This window comes from Nothoprocta perdicaria, unplaced genomic scaffold, assembly GCF_003342845.1.
Source record: "Nothoprocta perdicaria isolate Ctin4 unplaced genomic scaffold, notPer1 scaffold_88, whole genome shotgun sequence".
NCBI classification, from domain to species: Eukaryota; Metazoa; Chordata; class Aves; order Tinamiformes; family Tinamidae; genus Nothoprocta; species Nothoprocta perdicaria.
In genome coordinates this window covers 63,597-88,709 of record NW_020456176.1, presented here as the reverse complement: position 1 = coordinate 88,709, position 25,113 = coordinate 63,597, and the positions used below count along the sequence as shown (strand labels likewise).

The 25,113-nt window shown below is 36.1% G+C and overlaps 1 protein-coding gene across 3 annotated transcripts in view; it reads right to left on the bottom strand.

The window, feature by feature from the left end:
* KCNIP4 (potassium voltage-gated channel interacting protein 4) overlaps positions 1-25,113 on the bottom strand; it is a 115,863-nt gene that overhangs the window by 37,211 nt on the left and 53,539 nt on the right. For 2 of the 3 annotated variants that reach the window (XM_026052393.1, XM_026052392.1), the window contains exon 2: positions 8,536-8,660. In XM_026052393.1, the coding sequence (XP_025908178.1) occupies positions 8,536-8,643 (108 nt within the window). In that variant the 5' untranslated portion in view covers positions 8,644-8,660. Of the gene's footprint in view, positions 1-8,535; positions 8,661-12,829; positions 12,932-25,113 lie in introns of all 3 variants that reach the window. The other variant, XM_026052390.1, reaches the window with a different exon arrangement.

The window sequence follows — 25,113 nt, the reverse complement described above, 5'->3', positions numbered from 1 at the left end:
GGAGAACAAGAGGTGTCTACTCATGGCATTTTTCAATGGTAACATTCTCACTGATGCATTGCACCAAACTTTACTTCTCTGATATTAGCAATGATATTAGCAATTATACAAGATCAAGAAGTCAGTAATTTTTTTATAAATGAAGTATCCAGCTTTGTGATCCTTAGTCCAGCTGCAGCAAAAAGTTGCAGTATAGCCAAAGAATATAGCATACTCACATGGTACATAAACATTTGTATGCCTCCATGTAGATGTGTCACAATAAATAACTGTCTGGTAGAGCAGATGGCATATAGTGTGCATAAAGTGTCAACTCAAAATATCTGCTGTAATGCCTTGATGTGAGTTCTGCTGAAAATGTGCCAGACCACAGAACCATGAGAATGGCTGTTCCCTGTTTCAAACAACACAGAGCACTGCATTCTCACCAAAATACAAAAACAGCTTTTCTTGAATAAAGAATATCTTTTGAGGTATTAAGTGCTCTGCACTCTAATTGGCATTGGTGATTAAAACCACACTATTTTTGTAAGGTGCTTAATTACTGCCTTAGCACCTACGTTTTCAGAGATAATTCAGAACTAAACAAATGCTATTATGAAGATAGTCTTTGGTACACATGATGTGTTTTTCTCTTCATCATTCCCTAGATGACAGTTTTTCCCTAGTGAACACAGGCTAAAGTACCTCCATGAACAGCAGTAAGTCATAAGCTAAATAAAAGAGTAGCGACTGAGTTCATTACCAGCTCTCAGAAAGAAGAATCCCATGTCTGCCACCAACTGCAGACTAATTGAAATGAATGTCTTCACTGAAAGCCTTAAGGTCTGTAAATCTGTGAGGACTAACAACTATACATCAGGTCTGTCAAACTTTATCTCTGAATCATTTTTACTCTGATGTTTCCAAAGTTTCAAGCTTCTTGACTAACTCCCAAAAGAAATATATAATGAATATAAGCATTATTTTTTACTCAGGCTGTTAAAAGATTTTCACATAGCCCCATCTGAAATATGGAAAATTTTGCTCTAAGCCATGAGTAAATGAATGTCAGTGCTTTTGAAATACGGTAAACAAACTTCTATGTTGGTAAAATTGCTTTCTATTTTTTTTTCTTCAGTCATCTAAAATTGAGAAAACATTTGATCTGAAGCCACTACAAGTAAATAATAACCATATTTTTAAAAAATGGAGACTTGAGGTAAGTACATTTTACATTTTTCTTCAGAAATTATCTCATTATATAGAAAAAGATGATTTATAGACACCTGCCTGTTTACAGCAGACATGGTATCCAGCTTTGGGGTTTGCTCACTTGGAGATTCGCTGTGCTGTTGCTTATTATTTAGATTATTCAGGCTGAGCAGGTCACAGAGATTTTCTAACATGGGCAAATATTAGTTTTCAGCTTGCATCATTACTATCTGATTTTCTAGCAATATTCAGAACTTCTTTTTCATTCTTTTTTATTGATGTTCCTGTGTCCCAAATTGAATAATTTTCTATGTGTGAGGCATAACACTTTCCAACGCTATCCCTGAGTCTATTCAGACAGACAAGCTGGTGGCGCTCCTTTGCATTCCAACTTCTGCCTGTCTGCACCACTGCTGTGGTGTCCAGCACCCCATGCCCTGTTTCAGAAGAACATGTTTCATGCACTACTACCCAGCACTGCTACTAGTACATCCCACTTTTCACATTCAGACATACAGAAAGAGATAAGACAGATGATTTTAGTGTTGCTTCACACTAGCCAGCACAACTGGATCAGACCCTCTAATTGATTTCTAATGTTATTTTAGTTATTTTAGTCTCTCTCTTCTATTTGGTCGGTAACAAAATCTGCATCTGGAGAGATCCTGCTGTTGTCAAAATTCCCATGCCATCTAAGCTATGGTGTCTTAAGACTTATTAAATCATGGGGGAACCACAAGTAGCCTGTGAAGAGCCAAGTCTGTAGGGAAATGCAATAAAGTGAAACTTCCCCTTAGGTGTCTATGGGGGAGGTTGAAAAACACTTTTAAGCTGTGAAATTCCAAAATGAGACTTGGAATACTGATATGAAGGGAAGAAATATATTTGCTACTGTCATTGTCCATCATATTCTTTTTTTTTTTGTATTTAATTTCAGCCTGTATTAATCTTGAATCTCAAGTAACCAGTATGCAACTGAATGGCGTACTCTCAAAGCTCTATTGGTAAGTTTTACATAAGACAGTGTATATACTGCAAAATGTGAAGCATATATCCACCCTTCCACCATTTATATTTTTTTGAAATAAATTACATTAACTTTTTTTGACTAGCACTACATGCAAAAGTTCTCTAGCTAACAGCTACTACACCACTCCCATGTTCCTTGAGGTATGTATTCTCAGCAGATCATTTTTTTTTCTCATGAATGAATGAAAACACCTTATATTTATACCCAAAAGCTTTGGAACGGTGTTAGAATTCAGATTAATATTTTTACCTGACAATTGAGATCAGGCATCCTAAGCAGATTTCTTTTCATCTGGAAAACTTTCTTAATAGCATTTGATAAGCTCTATCTCTCAAGAATTTGACTGTAATGAGAGCTGGTACTAAACTTAAGTGCTCTAGATCATGTTGGGCCTAACTGGTAATGTTGGAAGGTTTACAAAACAAAAAGCACTTATCATAGGAGGTCTAGAATTGGTTTTCAAAGATCAGCATCAAAACTTGAATTTGACCTCCTTGTCAGTTAATGTTAATGAGAACATAAGATATTGTGTCTCTCTAGCATTCTTTTTCATGCTAGAATGCCAAGACTATCTAGATATCATAAATCATATCAAATATTAGCCTAAGAAAAGGAAGTATTTATGCAGATATTGTCTATTATAGCAACTTTTTCCAATGAGGAATGTGAAAATCTGCACTGTTCTTCCATAATGTTTTGAAGAGATCAGGCTGCTGTATACAAATTAGAAACAGCATTTTCAAACAATTAGCTAATCCTGTGTATTAAATTACCTGTTTAATCTGAGTATGAGCAGCTTATACCCTAGCAGTGTTGGTTGGAAGAGGCCTCTGGAGATCATTCAGTTCAACTTTCTGCATCAAAAATATCATATGATTATTCTTACAGCTGGATATGCAGATTTACTTTAGATGGCTAAACTCACATGGCATGATTCTGATGTTTTTTATTTATTACTCAATATATTTAATGGGATAAAATAAACTCTTTCTCCTCATTCAACTTTTTTTTTTTTTTTTTCTACAAGACGGTAAAAGAGCAATAAACAAAAGGGAAGGACTTTTCCTGGTAAGAGCAGTTGAATCTTATCAAGCAAATCTATCAAATGATCTAGACGATCAACAAATGAGTTCTACAACCCAGAAAGTTTAGCCTTTCATTAAAATTTGTGAGACTCACAAATGCAACATACAGTAATTCAATGCTTTCATCAAACCATAACTGAAATGGAAAGTCTTTAACAAATTAGCATATTTTGAGTTCAGCACACACCTATTCTTACACGGATGGGTGCTATGATGAGAAAAAGCTATCTCTGAGTGTACCACTATTTTCTTATTGTTTGCCTCATTTCCCAACAGTAATGGGGAATAAAGGTGTTTTAGAAACATTGGTTTCCCAATAAATGTCACAATTATAGAGCTCCCTATTTAAAGCTACAGTATGTATCCAGGGACATTTTAACATATGCATAGTTTCAATTTACACCTTCCCTGGTATGAAGTAAGGTGAGAGAAATGTTCATCAAAATCTTTTCACATTTAAATGAATATCTAGACATTTCCTAACATGACATTCCACAGAATTTTTGATGAGATTACTCAACCAAAATTAAAAGATCATTAACATTTAAGTTTAATACAGGAGTATCAGGCATACCGCAAAAGCATTGTCTCAGTATTTTAAAAACAGTAATATGTCATAGCTCAAGGACTTTTTTAAAATTGTGAGAAATCTATCAATGGATGAAAGAGAAAGCAAGACCACCTGCTGAGCACACGCGTGATAGTCTGGGCAATTTATCGTGAAGTGCCACTTGTACTAGGCCTGCCACAGAGCCACTGGTTTGAAAGGTTAATAACTGCAGCAATCACGACTTCAATTTACAAGAAATGGGATGACAAGAAGCCAAATACAAAATGGAGAGGTCCCACTGTGATGGCAGCTGAGCAACAATTCATCAGGCACAGAGCAGGAACACTGTAAAACCAGAGCACTGGGGCACCTTCTGAGTCTGGGGAGGGCTCAGGACTTCTGTTAAGCTCATTTTTCAAGGATAACATAAAAGCTTTAAAATGGCTATATTACTGAATTCAGGCCTAAATCCTCCCCTGGCTCTTCTCCTTATAACAGTGTCTAGGTCATCTGTAGGCTCTTTTCCCAACTTCCTTGCACTCTCTTCAGTATATCTCCTGTTGTCTTTTAAATGTTGAACTTAGCCACTACCAAAACAACCATCCTTGAAACGGGCAATTTCAGGTCTCTTTGGGCCTTCTCTGCAATCATACTCGTCGCTTCCTAGAACATCAGCTGTACTGCAGTGCAACCTGAAAGGCTTTGCCAAGCTTTCAGGCCAGTATGTGCACACAGAGATGCTCCCTGAGCCCCTGTGCTCCCATGGCCTCAACTACTGGCCGGTTTCAGAGTGCTATTTTCCTGCACTGGTAAAGCAAATCAGTGAAAATATCTCTAAAGGTTTGCCTTTCTATTTTTGTTTAAAGAGAAAGCATAGAGTAAACCAGACTCTGTAAATGTCACTTAGACTCCAGGAAAAAAAACAGTAATACTTTTCATTTTCTTGTATGAAGCCAAGCAGAAGTACATGCAAGTAACTTAAAGTCATAAATAATAAATACATGGATGTAACATTTTGGTCATCCCCATCTCAGAACAGACACAGTAAAACTATAGGGGGTTCAGGTAACAGGCTGGGAGGGGTTCCATATAATGGAACGTATATACAGAAAAATGTTCAGTCAGGAAAAGAAGGGATAAATAACATAAGTGCTGGAGGTTTGCAGGTCCTCAAGAAAAGAAATAGGGTAATGGTTATTCATTTTCATTTTTTTCATAGCAGTATGAGAAGGAAAGGCAATAGGTCTGAGATATAAATCAGTTATTTTTCACAGAAGAAATAATTAAAGTCTGGAGTTAATTTCTCACAGGATGTTGTGGATATCAAAACTCACTAATGATTTCAAAAAGTAATTATAAAAGTTTATGGCAGAAGAGTTGGCCAAAGTATGTAAAATACAAAGACGCTGCACAGAAGTACTTGGGTCACAGAATGGCAGGTGACAGAAGCCCTATCATTAGGGACTAGGAGAATTATTGCTCTTTCCCAGAGTCTCGACTACTGAGCACTGTCAAAAACAGGAGACTAGTAATTTAGATGGAACCAGTCTAGCTCTTCAGAGAAAAAATGTACAGACTAAAAAGTTTATTGGAAACACACACACAAAAATAATTTCAGTATTCTTACTCAGGATTTTTTGACACATCTAAACCATTAAATACTGTAATATGGAGATACTCAAGATCCTCAGAAAGAGATGATTTATTATCATCATCTTAGTATATATGTATACGTGGAATCTTATCCATTCTATTTCTTCCAGTTCTGCCATCAGGGTTATTGTCATTTGCATTATTGCAGATGCATTTTCTTATGGTAGTGCTACAATCTGTGGAAGACATCCTAAATTTTTAGACTTTGTGTAAGGATAGAGTTACCATCCATTCCTTCTCTAGAGCAACAGGCAACCTATGTTTTTACAGAGGGAAAGATGTTATCTGCGCAACTAGCATTTTCCTATGGGTATAGTTTTACTGATACAATTGAAGGAGCTTGACTTCTGCATGTGGATTGCACATGATCAGATGGTCAGACCTGTAGCAGTATTTGTTCTATGGTTCGCTGATGATACAACAGTAATATATGTTCAGGATTGTCCAGGGCATATTCAGTTCCATTGAATTAAGCACAGCCCATGTCACAGCGGTGCCAGATGAATGCCATGTATCCCAGCATCAACACTACAGGGATATTGCAGATCTAGTTTAATAGCAGTGTAACACCAGTAGAGCTACAGCATCTTAAATCCTTACCATATTTTAGCTTGTTTTGTATTGTTATTGAAGAAATAGGGTGAGAGGCAAGCAACATAAAGGTAGACTCAGTACGAGGTTTGAAAGTGCTACATTAAGGATCCTTTGTGAGTGTGCCAGTAAGTCTTGTCTGTGGAGAAGATCTCATTTGGAGAGGCCTGGCTAAGCAGAAGGCAAAGCACATACGGGAGATTTTGGCAGGACAGTGCTCAGATGAACCAGAAGGAAGGAAAGCAAGAAGGCAGGTGGCTTGAGGCATGACAAATTGAAGAGTGGAGCCATGTCGCGCGAGGCTGCTTAGAGTGCAAACCATGGGAGGCACTGCAAAGCCACCCAGGCTCAACATCCACCAAAGCTACTTCGACTGCAATTGATAAAAACTGCCAATATGAGAGTTGGACTAACCCCCTGGGCAACATGCTGGTAGAGCTGAGGCAGACAGCCCCACCATTTTCTTGGGAGATTAGGAAACTGTGATCTAGCACCAAGCTTTGCACTAGCAACTAATATAACACAAAACAAAGAAACAAGCAATAAAAAAAACCCCAAACTCATGTAATACTTCTGAAATCATTCATTTCTAAATTCTAATTCCTGAGCTGAAAATTACTGCTTTAAATTGCTTCCCTTTTATAACAGACACCAGCCCTAGGCATGTTTCAAAGCATTTTTGAAAGTAATTGATAATCTTGCAATTACATTGAACACAAAGAACTGAAGTTCATGCTCATTAGTTCTAAATATTCAAAGACATTTATAGTTGTGTATATTGGATTACTATGTGCTGATAAGGAAATGACACACCTGAATAAAGATGTATTACTTTGTATCATCATCAAAACTGCTTTGATGTAGGTAATCCATCTTAGAACATGAAAGTATAAAAGGAGATGGAATTCCCTTTTAAAAAAATGGTAAGATGTTAATCAATTAAAATACTTCCTCATAACCTATTCTCTTCTTCCATACCTCATTTTACATGTATAAATACCAAGAACCTTAATTTCTGAGACACTAAAAATGATTATTCTTCAATTTTAACCGCTATACTTAGTACATTTCTGCCTTACATAATTAGAGACATTAGCTCATGATTTGTAATACCTAGGGAATATTGTCATTAACAAGGGAATGTTCTCTAGTACCTTGAGGAAATGAAAAGCTTTTAAGAGCAATCACTGTTAATCACTAAAATGACAAATAGTATATACCTCCTGGTACTGGGGGTAATGTATAGCCAGGACATGTTAAATGACTGTGTATTTTACTTGCCTTGCAAGAGTTCAATAAAAACGTGTTTTACAAATCTTTTTGCATGGTCTTGATTCACTACAAAATACCTGATACCTAAGACTTCTCTAAGATTTATATTTTTTCTTTTACTAGCTATTGAAAACATACTACCCAAGTCCTTAATTGAGCTTCATTGTGTTTCTAGCACTATTACGCTTTAGTACACAATTTCATTTGTATAGTAAATGTCAGGTGAAGGCCAAAAGAAAAACTAAATCCAAGGGTGATAAATGCAATAAAGTTTATTTTTGCCTTGAGCTCAGCAGCATACTTAATACCTGGAAAGCTGCAGTACTCATAGCTGAGTACACAGATTAGCATCACACTTGAGATTTGTTAGTAACTGATATCCAATTTTTATGCAATACCAGATATTTTATATCCATCTTTAATTGCATGTAATACCATATAGAAGTGTAAATCACATGAAAGATCTAGAAGAAAAGGATCCTTTTTATTATTATGAAGGAGGGTTTTTTTTTGGTGTACAGCATTAGTAATATCAGAGGCAGCCTTTCCTTTGGGTATAATGAGGACTAGTCGTGCCAGAACTTAATAGCACTTAGTAAATCTTTCCGCACCTTATTTCCCCGGGCTAACCATGCACATGCTAGCAGTAACCCCAGAACCACAGGACAAGAAGCCCACATTGGAAATGGAGGTATATGGCTCTGGTGCATTGGGAGCCCTCAGTGGGGGTTCCTGTGAAATTCTAGTTATTTTCCTGCCAAAAAAAGGAACATTGACCCTGCCCATAGAGCCCATGTATCAGTAGTAAATCACAAATAATGATTTTCCATGAATAGAGCTGCCAAGCCTATAGATCCGTGGAGCTAGAAAGGAGTGAAGAGATAATCTACCGTTGTCCACCTAACTAAAAATTCCTCTAATGCAACCCCAACACCATCTTCAATCTTTTCTGTATCAAAGTACTACTTTCTAATTCAACTGCATCTTTTGAACATCGAGCAGCCCAAGTGTGGCAGGTTCAATGTTTCCTCACTTGACCAGACAAGCAATATTTCACTCCTTGAGCTCCACTGTGTTTCACTGTCAGTTTTGATACTGCTGTCATTGCAGCAGCCTGTCCTCCTAAAAAGGTATGATATATTCACAAAGATGATGCTTACATTCTTGAAACCTCTATATAAGATCTGAAGTTCCTTCTTTGTGAATTTACTCTGTGCTTCCAGCAGTTCCAGAGCTTCAGGTCTATGTCGTACTGTGGCCATTTCCATTTCATCTTCTACAGTGTCTGCAGGATAGAAAAGATAGAGGAAAAAAGCTTAACAAAAATATAGGATGCAGAAATATCTGTCACAGAAAAAAAGAAGTAAGTTAAAGAACATTCTTTGTAAAGAATAGTTCTTCTGACAGCGTTTAAGACAAATAACATTCATTTTGAACTCCTTGGGAAAGGGAACCTGTCTGTTTCAGTGGCTGCACACAGCACAGAGCATAGGTTTTGATCCAATGTTCTGGATGTTATCACACACTGGTATAAATAATAATAACTGAAAGGTGGATTTTCTACAAGAACATGCATGGCCCACATGGTATGACTTTTCTGTTTCTACAAATCTCTGAGTAAAGTGATTTTTTATAACAATTTGTCACCATACGTGTTCCAAATACTGGCAAATTTCCATTGCCTAGTTAATGAACAAGAATTTGCTATATCAGCCTGTTATTTTTAATGTTCTTCTCCTACTGTGAAATTGGACTTTGGAAACTGCGTAAGGTTGCTATTGCACATTCAACAGAATTCTGCACTTTGAGCACAGCATAAAGGGCAAACATAATTTTTCATGGTGTGCAGTTTACATGCAGAATATCTATATGAATAAGAATGAGGCCTTCAAGGATTAAGGATGAATATTTCCCTAAAAGAAATGAGAGACAGCAATACATTTATTCCAGGTAGAACTTTAAATATGGAAGTTCAGTACAACTGTAACTAAATGAACTTACAGTAAGAACATTTCATATGGATTACCAGGCATGTGTCTCATCAAAAATACGCACACATACATTTATTTTTAAGTATTTCCTCCATTAAACATAGTTTCTGTAATACTGAGGACTAATTTAACCAAATTGCTTTCCTCTTCTGGCATAAGAGTTGTAGGATCTGTATTGAAATCTAATTTGAGCCAAGTCAAGCATGCAGAATTTTTCACTTCTACAGGGCAAAGTATAGACATTTTATTTCATCAGAGCTTGAGAATGCAGTCTTAGAAGCAAGTTGCATTTAGTTTAATTTTTGTAAGAACTCATAAGTATGCATAAAACATGCTATTAACATAAAATTACAGTTTGAGATCACTAGCTTTGTTCTGTTACAATGCATTATTAGCAAATTCCCACTGCATGCGAAAAATGTGGCATCAGGAGATATGGTTCAACTAAGCAAAAAATATCTAATAATCTTTAAAAATATATATAGACATACAATTCAGATAAATCTTTTCAGATCAATTCACAAAATTGTCACTCTGTCTTATATTTTGTTAATGAGATGCTATTGGCACTCTTTTCATGGAAGTAAGGATCAAAGAAATATTCAAGGTGTGAAAAGGAAAAAAAAAACAATTGTCAAAAATTGGGGACTCTCAGGCTTGAAATGTTTATTAGGGAATGAATGGTTCAGTCACAAAGCCTTTGAGTGAACAAAAGATCACATATCCACTCTTCCCATTTTTGGGGGGTCTTAACTGAATGTAAAAGAAATCAGTATTCTTCCCTGTCAGGCCAGCGGACTCCTCACAGAGACAGACCACTGCAGTGCCAGTGTCTAAGGGGCTTCCTAAACCACTAGCAATGGCCTGTGAAAGAGCCGAGAACAGAATTCAGATGCTTGATCCTCATTTTATGGATTTAACCTTTAGAATGTATATTTTTAAAACATGAATATTTTTTCCCAAGGATCTAAGAACCTTCTATACTTTGTAATCAAATAGAAGAATGGAACAGATAAACCTGCATTCTAAATTCTCAGTAAATGTCTGGACTGAATTTATCAAACTATTATTCTGGGTAAACCTTTGTAACAGTGCAAATCACAGCTTCCTTGCACCTCCTAAATGCTACTACTCTGAATGCAGCTTGTACTTCAGTTAAAAACTTCAGTTTGCACAGACATCTGTATTCTGAGCATGGATGCAGACTCCAATATCTGATCATGTGTTAAGCTAGAAAATATATACAGATTTGTGAGTACAATTATTTGTCAGTATGACATATATTTATTACTTCTGTATTTACTACAAGAATTATTTTTTGCTTTCCAAAAAGTATATAAACTTACACAATTGAAATGAGTACACAGGAATAAGCAAAAATAGCAAAAATAAGCAAAATTAATATTAAAATTAATATTAAAATATTAAAAGTTTAACTACTCTTTGTGCATGAAGACTAACATATGTCAGTCAAAAGAGAAACATTTTACAATTCATCAAATGACAAAATGATAAAAAAATATTGCAAGAGAAACAAAACAGAAAAGCACATCCAAAGTTAGGCTTCAGTCCACAAATACTAAAATTATGCACATGCACTTACTTGCAGAATCCCTGAGGTATATACAACCCCTGCCCATTTAATAATTGGATAAATACTCCTTTATCTTCCCCATTAACTATTGAGTCTGATCCCATCTTTAGCATTTAAGTATCCACTTCAGTATTTAAGTAAAGAAGCAGAGCAAAAGCACAGAGATGCAAATTCAGGTCTTGTCTTTTTTTTTTAAACAAAATTCTTGTTCCGAAAATGTACCCTTTAGAATTTCTGAAGAATTCACCTCATCATTGCAGGTATTTCTGACTTCCTAGTACATTGAATGTGGTTTCTCTTACGCTAACAGAAATTAAATAGCACATTACGTCAAAATTAGACAATTATGTTGAGTGTCTACAATAATAGTTTCATTTTAGTGCAGCATTGTCTTAATGACTACAACACAGAGCAAAATACTGACTTTTATTTCTCCTTTTACTATTTGATTCCCAAATATGAAACATTTGATGCAAGTTTTACTTTGACTCCCCTTCTGGCTTGTTGTTACACTCTCAGTAAGAAAATGTAAGCTTTTCACTAGGGCTGATTCTAAATATATTTGTATTGCCTGATTAGAAAAAAAAAAATGGTTGCATAGAGATGTGCAAGGAAATAACATATTGCTTTCAAAACATCTTCAAATAGAGAGATCAAACCATCACCAACACCTTTTTAGTCTAGGACTAACTATACTCGGGTCATTTAGTTGAAAACAACCTCCACTTAATGAATTACTGTCAGCTGTGACTGCAGTAACTGCCCTTTTTAAACTACCCTATTTTGATGTAAAGCATATCAACTGAAGCTACCATGCAAGTTGTCATCCACATCTTCAGTGCTTTTCATCTTTAAGCTCTCAAATAATTTATAGAGGAGAGAAAATACCAGAGTGTACTTTATGGAGGAAAGTATGGAATAAAGTGAAGCAGAGAAGCAGGAATAAAGCCTATATCCAGTCCACCTATCTCTAAGCACCTATAGAAGAGGCCTAAGTTAGCAGCCAAGTTGCTGCAGGTTGCTCCATAATCCCTGGAAACAGGTAGCTGCTCTTGGACATGTTTTGTTCCTTTGGTTGATGGGCCTGCTTTATCAAGAAGAGCATGCAGGAAGAATGGGCACCACTCAGCTTCTAGTTTTAGGTGCTCACATAAGCACCCAGAATTAAACTAGACCACAAGGACCCACAGGGATATTTTAAAATCAGTTATTTTAAACTATCAGCATTTTATAGAAGAAGATACTACTACTACTGCTGTAACATATCTCTAGGTATGTATTTACATATATAATGCACCTGTGTGTAATGCATCTTGTATGAGATTTTATTTCCTGAAGGATAGGATCAAAACATTAAAGGAAATGTCAGTGTGCTTTACCTCTACACTTGCCTATTTTGTTTTCCACCTCATTTTTATTCCTATTTCGGACACACATATTAGGTTCTGTTCCCTAGATGACTCGATGCTACACAGTCAAGATTTGCAGAGCTGTGCCTTTCCTCTCAGCCCAGCTCCGCTGGTACAATCCTACACACTAGACACCAAAAACACACAGACACATGCACAGATGTATCCAAACAGATGCCACTCTTCAAATACATTGAGAACAAGAATTTAACTTAACCAACGAATGCCAGTTAGCTTGCAGAGTCCCAGCCTAGCAGCTCCTAATGGCAGCTGGTACCTTGCTGTGCATGAACAAACGTGTCATCAGCCCCAAGAGCTGTTCATCACTACCTTTCAAACCACAGCAGACCATACAATTTCCTCAGCAGATAGCTTGTCCCTCAGACGAGCAGTTAGTGAAAGTATAGCTTTTGACACATGCAAACCTAAAAAAAAGAGTCAAGTGAAAAATAAAACTTGCTTTGAGTAACAGGAGATGTCGTTTTGGCAGCCGAGCAGGGTAAGAGCTTCATAAGTCGCTCTTTAATGCTGCGTTTGGTACTGTTCTGAGCGTAGAGGAAACCTAAAAAAATATATTACCAGGACTGTTAACATAGGCTTGAGAACAATTTCTGTACATGCTGCATAATTTATCATTATACCAGAATTCTGGTGGGAAAAGGCCAAGCAGACAGCACTGCAAAAGGCAACCAGAATTTTTGAACAGGACAACAAAATTGCTTTATCTTTGCATCTTTCCAGCACAAGACATTTTTGCATGTGTGCATCTCTTGAAAAGTTCTTACAACACACTTTAAAAGACATGCAAGTACCAGATTATGTGTTTGCATTAACACAATGTAAGAGTGTTTTTAAAGATCTTAATGATAAAAGATTGTAAATACTTTTAAATTTATTTAAAAACTTATTTTATTTTTAGGTTAAATACAGGGAGAAAAAAAAAAACGTGCAGAGCTTTTTTGTTGTCCTTTTTGGAAGTCTTGTAGCTCCCCAGCTGTTTCCTTCCATATCATTCATTCAGCAGTTTTGATAACCAACTGGTACTTTTGCCTTTTCTGAATATTAAAATACCAAACATGATGTTTAGCCAAGCTCTCTGTTCTTTAAAATTTGACATTCTACATATAAAGAATTATGACTATCATTTTCATGTATCATTTTCATGTATCATTTTGATATTTTCATGAAACTTTAAATTCACACGTGGCTGAAAAGTTAATGTTCCTGTGCAATACAGTAGGTAAACCACATGAGCCTAAATCACCGAGGAGACTGTCACAGGAAATGCCTGTAGCATCTAACCAACCATTTTATGCAAAACAGGTGACAAGAGCGAGAAATTTGCTGCAAATTGCAGAGTTAACCTCTGGAAACCAGATGACTAAGTGATTTATTTTCTTGAAAAAGGCAATGCTCAGCGCAGACATTATGCAGCTCCTGCACTTCTCATCTCAACCGCAGGCGCTCAGGCACAAGCTCTGCTGTGTGACAGCTCTTGCCACGGCAGCAAGAAAGCAGAACAGACTGGAGCAAGGAATGAGAGACACTGCTGACAGCTGCTGTGCTGGGGCACAGCCACCAGGATAACTCTGGGCTATCCCAGGAACGGAGCTTGTGCTGAATACTGGTATTTGTGACATTATTTGCAGTTTCCTGCCTGCCACCAGATTGCAAGAGTGAGAACCTATCAACTCCAGCGTGAAGTGGAACCTTGCAGGCGATCTGGAAAAATTATCTAGTTTGGGGGAGAACAGAAGGGGAAAGTGTGAAGGCTTTAAAGATCATAAAGGTTGTAAATGATAGAAAAATCTATTTACCAGCATTTATATGAGTAAAATACTGAAAAAAAAAAAAATGAGATAAAAGGAAAGATGGAAAAGCAGGAAAGAACAACTACAGACTGGAAAAACTAATCAGCTGCTGGCAGGCAATTTCTGCCTCTGAGAAAGCTGCAGCTCTGGTGAATGCATTAAAAAATCCAGTTTCAGCACAAGGTTAAATAGACCTATAGGAACTACCCTGGAAATTCTAAAAGTTTTTTGTACAAATAATATCAATTAGTGTACTTATTATTTGTAGCACTGAATGTCAGCTCAAATCAGAACCACTGTGTAGATAAATGCATACAATAGCAGACAATCTGTGATCTTACAGGCATCTCAAACTTCACATTTTCAGTTTGAATACAAAAACCAAGACCTTAAGGAGACATTTTTTGCTCCTAACTGGTAGTATCTGTGGCATTGCACTACGTTTGCACTGCAGCATTTGAGGCATTTTATCTTAAAGGAATTTTAAAGTAATTTTACTGTATTTTTTTTTCCTTCCTAATATTCTAGAAAACACATATTTTAGAAATAACTAATTCTAGCTTGTTAACAGCAGTTAAGGTTTACTACGGTTTATTGTCCATATATTACTTATTTTTAATTATATGCAATTGCTGGAGATGTGTACAGTGCTTTGCAGAAACTAAAGGGAGTTTATTTCTAAAGGGTCTGAAGCCTCAATGAAGAAAATAGTTTTGCTTTATTTATACTGCCATGGAAGCTCACAGAGCTGTATCTAAGGAGTTTCATAGAAACACAGTTTTTTTACCTACGCTGTGATTGAAATTATGGAGAATGTGCAAACTTATTCCCAGACATACAGTCATAGGACAGTGAAGATGGAGTTCGGATGCAGGTCAGCAAGAGAATAGATAGTAAGTGTGAAAAGACATATATAATGTCATAAGAAAAATAGCTTTTGCAAAAATAATTAAAGGTTCTGATAGTACATAATAAAATTCATTTTCAATGATTTTCTCAAGTGACCTGGCCAATAAGAATTGGAGAATGATTTTTAATTAATCTGAGTATGCTGTAATTGTTAAATTGTACTAGAGCTATCTCAAACAACCATCTTTTCCTACACATAAATCCTAAATTTTTTCCACTATAGAGGTCATTAAGTTATTATAATGTATCTTATGGTAATTTTTTTTACTAGTTAAATAGGTTTATTAGCTTTTCCAAATTTCTTCAACTAGTTCAGGGGAAAAAAAAGCAATCATGTTAATATGTTTTTAAGACCTGATGTAATGTTGGTCAATTGTTCCATGTTAACTACCCTGTGGTTACGTCCTGGGTCCTGGAAAGCTGCAGCATAAACATCCTTACAGTGCCCAGCACACGATATGAGTGGGACTTACAGAGAACCTGAAAGGGCACATGCAGACTTCAGTCCAGAGCTGATAAATGGACAGCAACTCATGTATTTCACTTCCTGAGTACAGCTTTCAGAGTGATTTTTCATGACTAAAGCAGTATTCAAAACACAGAAAGTCTACTGCACTCTGGGCCTATGCTGAGTCAGTGCTCAGTATGTGCTGAGACACTAGCAAATGCTAATTAAGAGGAAACATTGTACTAATTTTTATGAGCTCTGTAACTATTTGCCCAATTTAAAATAGGCTGGCGGAAGAAAGAAGTGGACTTCATAAACCTAACATAGATTAAAAGTGATTGCTTACATAGAAATGGTTCCTGTCATACTGCCAGTATTCAAAATACCTGTTCATGAAATGGTGGAGAATCAAGGAGTACCAATGCACTGAAAATGATGAACTGATGCTTCTTGTTACAACATGCTAGAATAGAATAGCAGCAAATCTTGGTCTGCAAAGAGATATTTAGAAGCTAAGTTTTCCAAACTCTTCTTGATTTGCCTACTTAGTAATCTACCAACTAGAAAGTTTACAGCTATTTTCCACACACAAAGTCCTTCACACTCACTAAATGTGAAGGTTCTTCATATTCAGGTTAGTTAACTAGTGCTCCTTGCTCTTCTGCTTGGTAATTTGTTCTTCTGCAGTGAAAGCTAGGCCCTGAGACACATTTTTTCCCCAGAATTCACTCTGGAGGTGTCCTAGAAATCATCTTCTACTACATCAGGGGCTACTGTCCCAAGAGAGTTGGATAACGTAAAACTCTGTAAATGGAACATGGCTTAGATATTCTCATATCTAGGCACTGATGTAGGGATTTGTGTGCTCAGTGTAGATATTAGGCATATTAGTCACACCTTAAGATTGGTTGCTATGACTTGCATTTGTAGCTGCAACTGATAAAGTCAGCAATGGTTTAAACCTCTAATTTACAGAGGGGTAAGCTAGAGAACTATGTATCTGCATCTTTATAAAGACAGGTAGACCATGGATAGTACAATGCATACACACGACCAATATTTTCAAGTCGCTTTTTCTTAAAATTATTTTTGGGCAAAACTAACCAAATCATTGTTTTACACATGGCATGGTCACTCTAGTATCAGAAAGTTAATAAACTGATCCAGATCTGATGTTGTTGCTTACAAAAAACAAAACACAAAAAAAAAATCCACAAAGAAGCACAGAAATTTTCCTTCATTAACTACAAAAAAAAGTATAGGCATACCAGACTAGAAAAAAAAAAAGGAAGAAAAGACTAGATATACTATAAAATCTATGAAAAGTTCACCATTTATTCTAAATTATGATTTATCTATGGCTAGTATATTTCTGTCATAATTCTTGACAGATTTATTTTCTTCAAAGATATGATCTCTCTGTTTTGGAAGGACAATACATTTTGTCCCCTCAGTACAGAGACAAGACAGGTACCCCACTGACAATTATCAGATTTCTGCAGGATAAAATGTCTTTCTTTGTAAATGCTGGGTTTTTTTTTTTCATTGCAAATACTCTGTGGTCAGAATGAAAGCAATGTCAGGTAGTCAGGTTTACTTGGAATACACTTCTGCTCAAAATATAAATCAGACAGTCGGTCTCGCACCCTGAGCTGTAGTACAAGACGGACTGTGACTACTGTGGCTTGGAATGTGGCTTTACACCCTTTGCCCTGCACACCTTCTCCGCCTACAACAAATTCTCTGTTCAGAGCAGCTGTCTCCCGCTTCATTGCTGCTTGGGTGACAAATTTCAATCCCTGAAGAAATACTCAGCTGAGTTCTTAAAACAGCTTATTGTGCAGGTAGTTACTCCAACTCATAGGAAGTTCAAAACTACAATCCAATCTCCATCCCAAAATTCTTCTTTACTTGTCAAAGAAGGAGTATCTTGTAAAACTACCGTTTTTTTTCACGTTCTTTTTCCATCCAATTTTATTACTGTTCTTTACTTTTGCTCTCTCAAACTTTCTCTACTTTATTTGTCAAAGACAGCAGATGGGCCTTGCTCTACTTTTTACTCAGCAGTATTCACAGTCCCCTGACCACATCCACAGCCTTACCAGTGGAGTTAGATTGTCAACATTCCTGCAATTTGTATTTTGTTTTCTTACAGGATTTAAAGCCTTCCCATGAAAACAGGAAAAGTGCTCATATTAGTTTTGAATGGCATTTTTTAGGATTAGAACCAAATTAAAATCCAAGCTGCACGGGTTATTTTCCCAAATCTATATAGCAATAGCAGGTGACAAACATTCTGAAAATGAGAAAAAAAATGCCTTAAGTCTTTTGTGTTTGTGCACAATTTCAGCTGTATGATCAAATGTCTCCCAAGGCTTTAAGGGCTGGCAACCCCACTAAACTGTTAATAGATCAACGCAGATAAAGAGAAGAGGGAAACAGAAATGAACTGCAATTTTTCAATTCTTTGTTCATGACTTTTGGAAGAGAGGCTGAATTAGAAAATTTGTTCTTTCTACATAGTGAATTTGAAAAAAAAAATGGGCACAACATAAATACTTATAAATCTAAGCCTCAGCTCTTTGGAAATACCTGCTGAATAACTTGAAATTTTACAATTGTAATGTACATACTGACCTACAAAATTTAATAGCCAACAACTTCTTCATGTAATAGACTGTTTCTAAGAGGCTATATAAGAGTTAAAACTATTGTATAGAACTGAAGTTGTAAATTTGATGCAACACTAGCAGAAAAGCAGGTGAAAGCAGATAACGCTGAGTAAGCTTTAATTTCAAATTATTTGGATGTTTCACTTCAGACGACATTTAATGAAATAAAGTGAAATAAAAACACAAATAAAAATGAAATAAAAGTAAAATGTAAATTTACTCTAAATTTAACAGTTTTCTAATGCTTTCAGTTTTTGTTTTTTGGCTAAAAAACCACTAAGAAAAGCGTTGGAACGGCCAGTGACAACTCTGTCTTTAGGATTACTTTAAATTATATGTCAATATCTTCTCCTTAACTATTGTATGGAAAGACTCCGTTCTCTTCATCACTTCCTACTGCCATTCAACAAGCATCTACGGGAGGCTGTGAGAGATACTTCGCTTAGTAAAAAGTTAGAGAAAGAAAGAACTAGAATGAAAAAGGAAATAGGACATATTCAAAACGATGACAGAGCTTTCAAATAGTTACTCCCTCCATATCTAGTTTCTTAACTCTGTGTATGGTATATATGAATATGTACAAAGTTGGAATTAGGTATGCCCACATTTTCCAGAAAATACCCATTTCTCAAGAGTCTCTGCAAAACAGATCTACTTTATGAGAGTGCTGCTTCTGCTTTCCTAGGGCCACTGTACAAAGGAAGCTAAAGCTACCCTATCAAAGTGAATTTACCAGCTGGCCTTTCTATACGGATCACAGTATATGGGATCTTATGAGAGTAAATTATGAAATAATTATGGAAGTATAAAACAAGATATTCTTGACAATCATTTATCACTCACAACTCAATCATTTCTGTTGCACTGCATGAATGACTAAGAGGTTTGAGATATGTAGCCTTGGAAGTTATTATACGCAGTGTGAGGACTACTATTTGTATAAAATAATCTGGCAAATTAATCCAGAATATCTTCATTGTACTTTTTACAGAAAAGTATTGTCATACTTATTAGGAAAGTTAGATAACATAAAGAGATACTTTTAATGAATAATTTGTGGAGTAGATCTTGCTGGTGTTCATACTATTATTCAATTATTCTGAGTGGAAATAATTAGCTTGCAGTGCTCTAGGCGATCATTGTAATGTATTTTTAAATGCTTTATATGAATTCAGTTCTTATGAAAGATGTCTTACTGCGAGCTCTGAAAACTTCCCCAAAACGGCAAAACAAACCCAGTACACACTTTTCCTTTTTACTGAACTAACCCCAAGTGAGTTAACAGTGACCCACATTGTTCAGGTGTTCTTCACTTCAAAGCCTATCAAAGTTAAATAGCATATTTTCCACTGAGTTCAATAAGAGTACTCCAGAGTTTAAGTTTTAAATCCTATGCTACAATTGATAACATTTTTCTGCCATTTTGGTGGTGGTTTGTGTAAAGTTCATTTTTGATGAGGGATGATAACAACATGACACTAACTTTTCTGCTGGGGTCACCAAGAGTTTATTCACCACTGATAGTTCCCACTTGCTTTGCAAATATGAGCTAAACTGCAAGTCTTGAGGTAAACTGCTGTACATTCATTTGGAAATCTGTACTCTATTTCTCCAAAGACAACATTTTTGAACCAGACAGTAAGTGGGAACAACAAAGGAATGAAGAATACACTTTTGTCTTCTGTAAGGAGATTTAAAGAAGACAAAGACAGAGTCATTCAGCAAATTATATTTGCCGAATGTGAAATGCTGAAATGAAAAAACAGGAGAAATAGACCATCAAGCCCTCTTCTTGATCAACTGTCCTTAAAACAAGCGTATCATGTATGAAGTTCAGTTTTACATTTCCTTGTTGCAGAGTTGAATATGAAGTGCACTGCTCCTCGTATCAAAGTATTGCCAGCCTGTGTTTATTTCAAAAATATTCTGTTTGCCTTAAGAATGATGCTTTCTACACACAAAACATATTCTTGTAGCTTTTACAGCAACTTGCTGTATGGCATCAATTTGAAAACCACTTCTAATTATACAATAGGTGACAGTTAACAAATGCTAAGTTAATTTAAAAACTCTAGTATGTTACATGATGAATTTTAGAGGCTAGGTAAATGTGACAGATTTGCAATTATGTTGGGTAGATGTGTCAAATACATTCTTGTAATTCTCATCCTATGAAGAGCCCAGTGTGTAATTCATTATACAAGAATGACCCTGTGTTAAAATACAGAACTTTCACTCAATCTTCTAGTTCGTCTTGACTACAGTCGCCTTGTGAGACTATAATTAATCCCAGATAGGCTTAAGGATTAATGATCCGGATACCATTGTCCCAGTATTGTCATTTTTTCACTCTTGTACTGCAAGTCATAATTTAGCCATTTTGAAGCAACAAATTCTCCTCTATAGTGGTGTATAAAAGAATTTAGCCAAGTCTCAGTTCTGATATAAAATTCATGTACAGTTCAAGGGCTTATTAAAATTCAGAGAAATCACATATTTGCATATATAAAAACACTAAGATACACTTGAACAATATTGAAGTAATGTTTTAAAAATATACATTGTCTAGTCTACAAAGTGGTACAAATGTCCACTTCCTGGTAAAACTGAGTCTGTGATTCAGTGGCCAATACCAGAACTCCTGGAGGTGAGAGTTGCTGGTGAGTCTTCTGTTTCCACCACTGCGGTCTCCTACCACAGTTTCCAACTGGTTAGGAATAAGCCTTTCTTCCAAAAATCTTTTTTTTCTAATCTCTGATCCAGCTGACATCACATCCCAACAAATAACTTTGTCTGCATGGCGGGAAAGCGATATATTCTGGCAGATGGAGAATTAGCTGGGGAAAGTGGAAACTTAGAATGCCCAAGGTTGGAAGGGACCTCAGAGGTCATCGAGTCCAACCCCCCTGCTCACGCAGGGTCACCCAGAGCACGTGGCACAGGGCTGCATCCAAGAGGGTTTTAAAGATCTCCAAAGAAGGAGACTCCACAACCTCTCCGGGCCTTCTTCTGAGGCCACCATTGCTGCCACAGTTTCCAAAATATTGAACCATGATCTTGCTTTCCACAACAGCAATTTGGGAGTGGAGAGAGCAGAGTGTTATTTAATACTGAAGACAGACAAAGAATTTTTCCTGCTAATCTAAGCTAAAGAAAGCAGTTAAGGGGTTCCAAGCTATTTTTTAAGTTTAGAAATTGCTTTATTGTTAATTTTGTTCAGAAGGGTTTTGAAAGACACCTAATTTATTTCAGCTGCAGGATATAAATGACTAGCAAAAACATGAAATGATTAACTAAGAGTGGCCTTAAAAAGAGGGAGATGATGATATACCATCATGACAATTTATCTAGAGATTTATCCAACACATGTAATAGCTATGATAAAAAAAAATCCAATATTGAATTCCAACCTGCTACAGTGTCTATGAATTACAAAATTTACAAAGCTTGGTTTATTTCAAGAGCATCAGGACAACTGGTGCAAACTCCTCCAGTGGACAAAACTAATAAAATTTGTGCTAAACAGATATGAAATCTGACTCATAAAGGAACTTTGAAGCCAGACTGCACAAAAACATTAGAGAGAAAAAAAATAAATCCAGCTTATTATTGGCTTTCCATTTTTTTTTAGTTTTGCTAACTGTTGCAAAAGGAGTTAACAGTCCTGAAACATAACAGAAAGGTCACTAATTGAGCAATATTTTAAACCTTTATTTTCTAGACTGCTTTTTAAAGTGGCTCTCCTCTCCAGAGCAGCACACGAGGGCACACACGTTAGTCACTGCGCTCAGATGCTCATTAGAAGTCTTCCCTATGGCAATTCAGACTGCAAGATGAGAGAAATAAACTGCTGCAACAGGTGGGGATGTTTGTTACATCCTCCTCACTTTGTAACTACATGTTTGCCTTTCCTCTGTGGTTGCAGGGCACCTCAGTTATTAGTACTCAGCTTCCTTCCTTTTGCCTGCAGCTTCCATTTCTCCTTCTAACCTTGATATTAAAGTTCTTATTGCTGTGTATTTATTGCATTTCTCATTTTAGTGGATAATACTTCACATGCCTACAGAGCATGGAGAAATGCTTGATATTTAACTCAAAGAGCCTTTGCAGTGGCTAATGAGGGCCAACTTGGCTGGGCTAATGGAGCCAACTTGGCTGAATTTAGCAGGACAAAGCTCTTAACTGTGAAGGAAGCACGCTATAGAAAATTTACTGGGACTGCTGGCTGGATTCTTGTCTTTTGAGTCAGTTGCTTTCAAGAAAGTCATAATATGTTGAAGACGATACCACGTTCTCCTTTTTTTTCTCATCTGACTTCTGAGCTTCATAGTTCTTGTATAAATCAGACATAATTTACTTGTTATATATAAAATCCCCATGTCTTTTTTATTCTCCATTGTTATTTTTTCTTTTTCTTTTTTTTTTTTCCATTTAAATGGAAACCAGAAAAATGTAACCATGTGAGCTAACACATAGGAGTGTGTGTTAATGACGGAATGAAAGTCAACTTGCAAGCCCATTGGTATGGCAGAGATGGAAGTGGCAGGGAGATCACTGGCTGTTGCTATCTTGTAATGCTAGTCCAAGAACAAGCAACAAGAAACAAACTGCCACTAGAGGAACTCTCTACCCCACAGGTCCTATGGGTCCTATAGAAAGGACCTATAAAAGGTCCTATAAAAAACTAATCTGAAGAAACCCAGTAGAGCAAAGATCCTTCATTTCCAAGCTCTTCCAGGGCAAATATAATAAGTTTAGTGTGATTCTACAGGAAATTTGACAAACCATTTCTAGCCATACTGCAATAAATTGCCTGAGGGGGTACAGGCCTAGCAGGCCTAAAAACAAGCTAATCCACTTGTTATTTTCTTTTACAGAGGATTTCTCTTTCTGTCTTTTCAGACCCCCTTCACTGTGAGCTCCAATTAAATAAAATACCTTGGACTTTCTTATTAATACTGTTCACAATTGTCCTCACATTGCACTTATATCTTCTATAGCCCTTTCACATATAGATCTCAGCTATCTTGGGCATATTAGGAAATTGTTGCCAACAATAAATTGAAATTCCTTTTGAGTTGTTGGAATTCTTTGTTTCCTAGGGGAACACATAGAAGCCATGTAATAAAGAAAGCAGTAATTTCACCTTTTTTTCCTTCCGAGTCTTCACAACATGCTTTACTTTCTTCAGATTAAAAACCACCCCTAGTCCTTTAAACTGTGAAAAAGAGAGACTCAGCAATAACTCCAGGGCAATGTAAATAAGGTAGAAGCAATAAAGCAGAGAAATACCAGAAATCATGGTGTATTCCTACAGGTGCACACATGTACGAGTGTGAGTTCTGCTTTTTCTTCTTTTTTTTTTTTTTTTTTTTGTTTTATTTTTTTTCTCTGTATTTCTTTCATAATGAGTTCTGTTATTTCTCAACATGCACAAGCCCAAATAACAGAGCTGACTAATGCGAGCTACTACAGATAGCAGCTTTGCAGTACAAAATGCTATCTGCAAAACAAACCTTTTTTATTGCTCAGTTTAAAACCAGTTGAGCAGACAGTGCTATAGCTATAATATATAGATAAATATTATAAAAGTTCATAAAAATGTGTGATACTAAAGAATCCAGAATGACTACATATATTTTTCAACGTTTACAGGCTTTCGATGACAGGCTTTCGATGAAAGACACGATCAGATAAATACAAAAAGCTGTAGCAGTTTCTTGAAAAGACACAGACAAAACGAAAAAACTGTACAGCTCTTGGCTTACAAGTGTCACCATATACATGAATAAAGCACCCAACTTTTCTGATCCAAAATAAATATAAGCAGGAGAAAAAGGAATTCATTTCTTTTTTCTTATTATCCTTTAGCTGCTTACGCACTAAAAAAAAAAAATAAATTATAAGAAGGCTATCAGGTGCAAAATGGCTACATAGAAAAAGTGTCTTGACAGATATTTAAAACCATGGAAAGAAGAGTTCATTTTTTTCTGTACTTTTCACATATGAAATTTAACTTTTATCTAAAGTGAAGTATATGAATATAATAAATAGTTCACTACAGGTCTTATTTTATATACAGTAAAATGTTATTTCAATTTAGCGGAATAAACACTTAATTGAACAAAATCCATATTCAGGAAGATAAACACATAATTACAGGCCTTTTGACTTGTCTATAGCCATCACACTACAGTTCATTATTATTATTTTCGAACACAGAATTCCAGTTTTTGTGCAAAACTTCTGTAACTCAAAAAGGATTCAACAATCCTTTCTAAAAGTGAAGCTCTGGTGCTAAACAACTGATAGATTTTGTCCAAACTAGAAATACATAAGTTCTCAAGCTTTCCCATTTTGTGAGCCAGTAAAGAAAACGGTAACAGAGCAGATATCACTGACCTATACAGATGGGATAAAATAGAAGAGCTGTGTTTGGGCTTGGTTGCTTGTGTTTTGCTTTTAGAAATGAATTAAGAGAAAGAAATGGATTTGTAAACCAGAGCAAGGAAACTGCATTATAGATCAGGTTACCTGTAAACAGGTACAGTGCACCAAATATACATTTTGGAAGAAATGCATTAAAACTGGTGAGAGTTGTTAAAGGCTTGGAAACAGAATTAAAACAGTAAGAGATCAGACTAGAAACTACGTGCAGAGAAAATTTCCTTCATTTTCTGTTTTGGATATATGCTGTCAAAATTGTATATGCCAGAATTCATATTACAAGACATTTCTGATCCTTACAGGAGCACCAATAATTTTCTCATGTTGCCAGAGGAAGTAGAAGAGTAGCATCAACCTAGTTACATAATATGTACCGAAAGAAACTAGGCAAGGGACAGTACAAATTTAAGACAGAAACGTAAGATGAATTAGATTTCTTCATCACTAACGCAGAAGC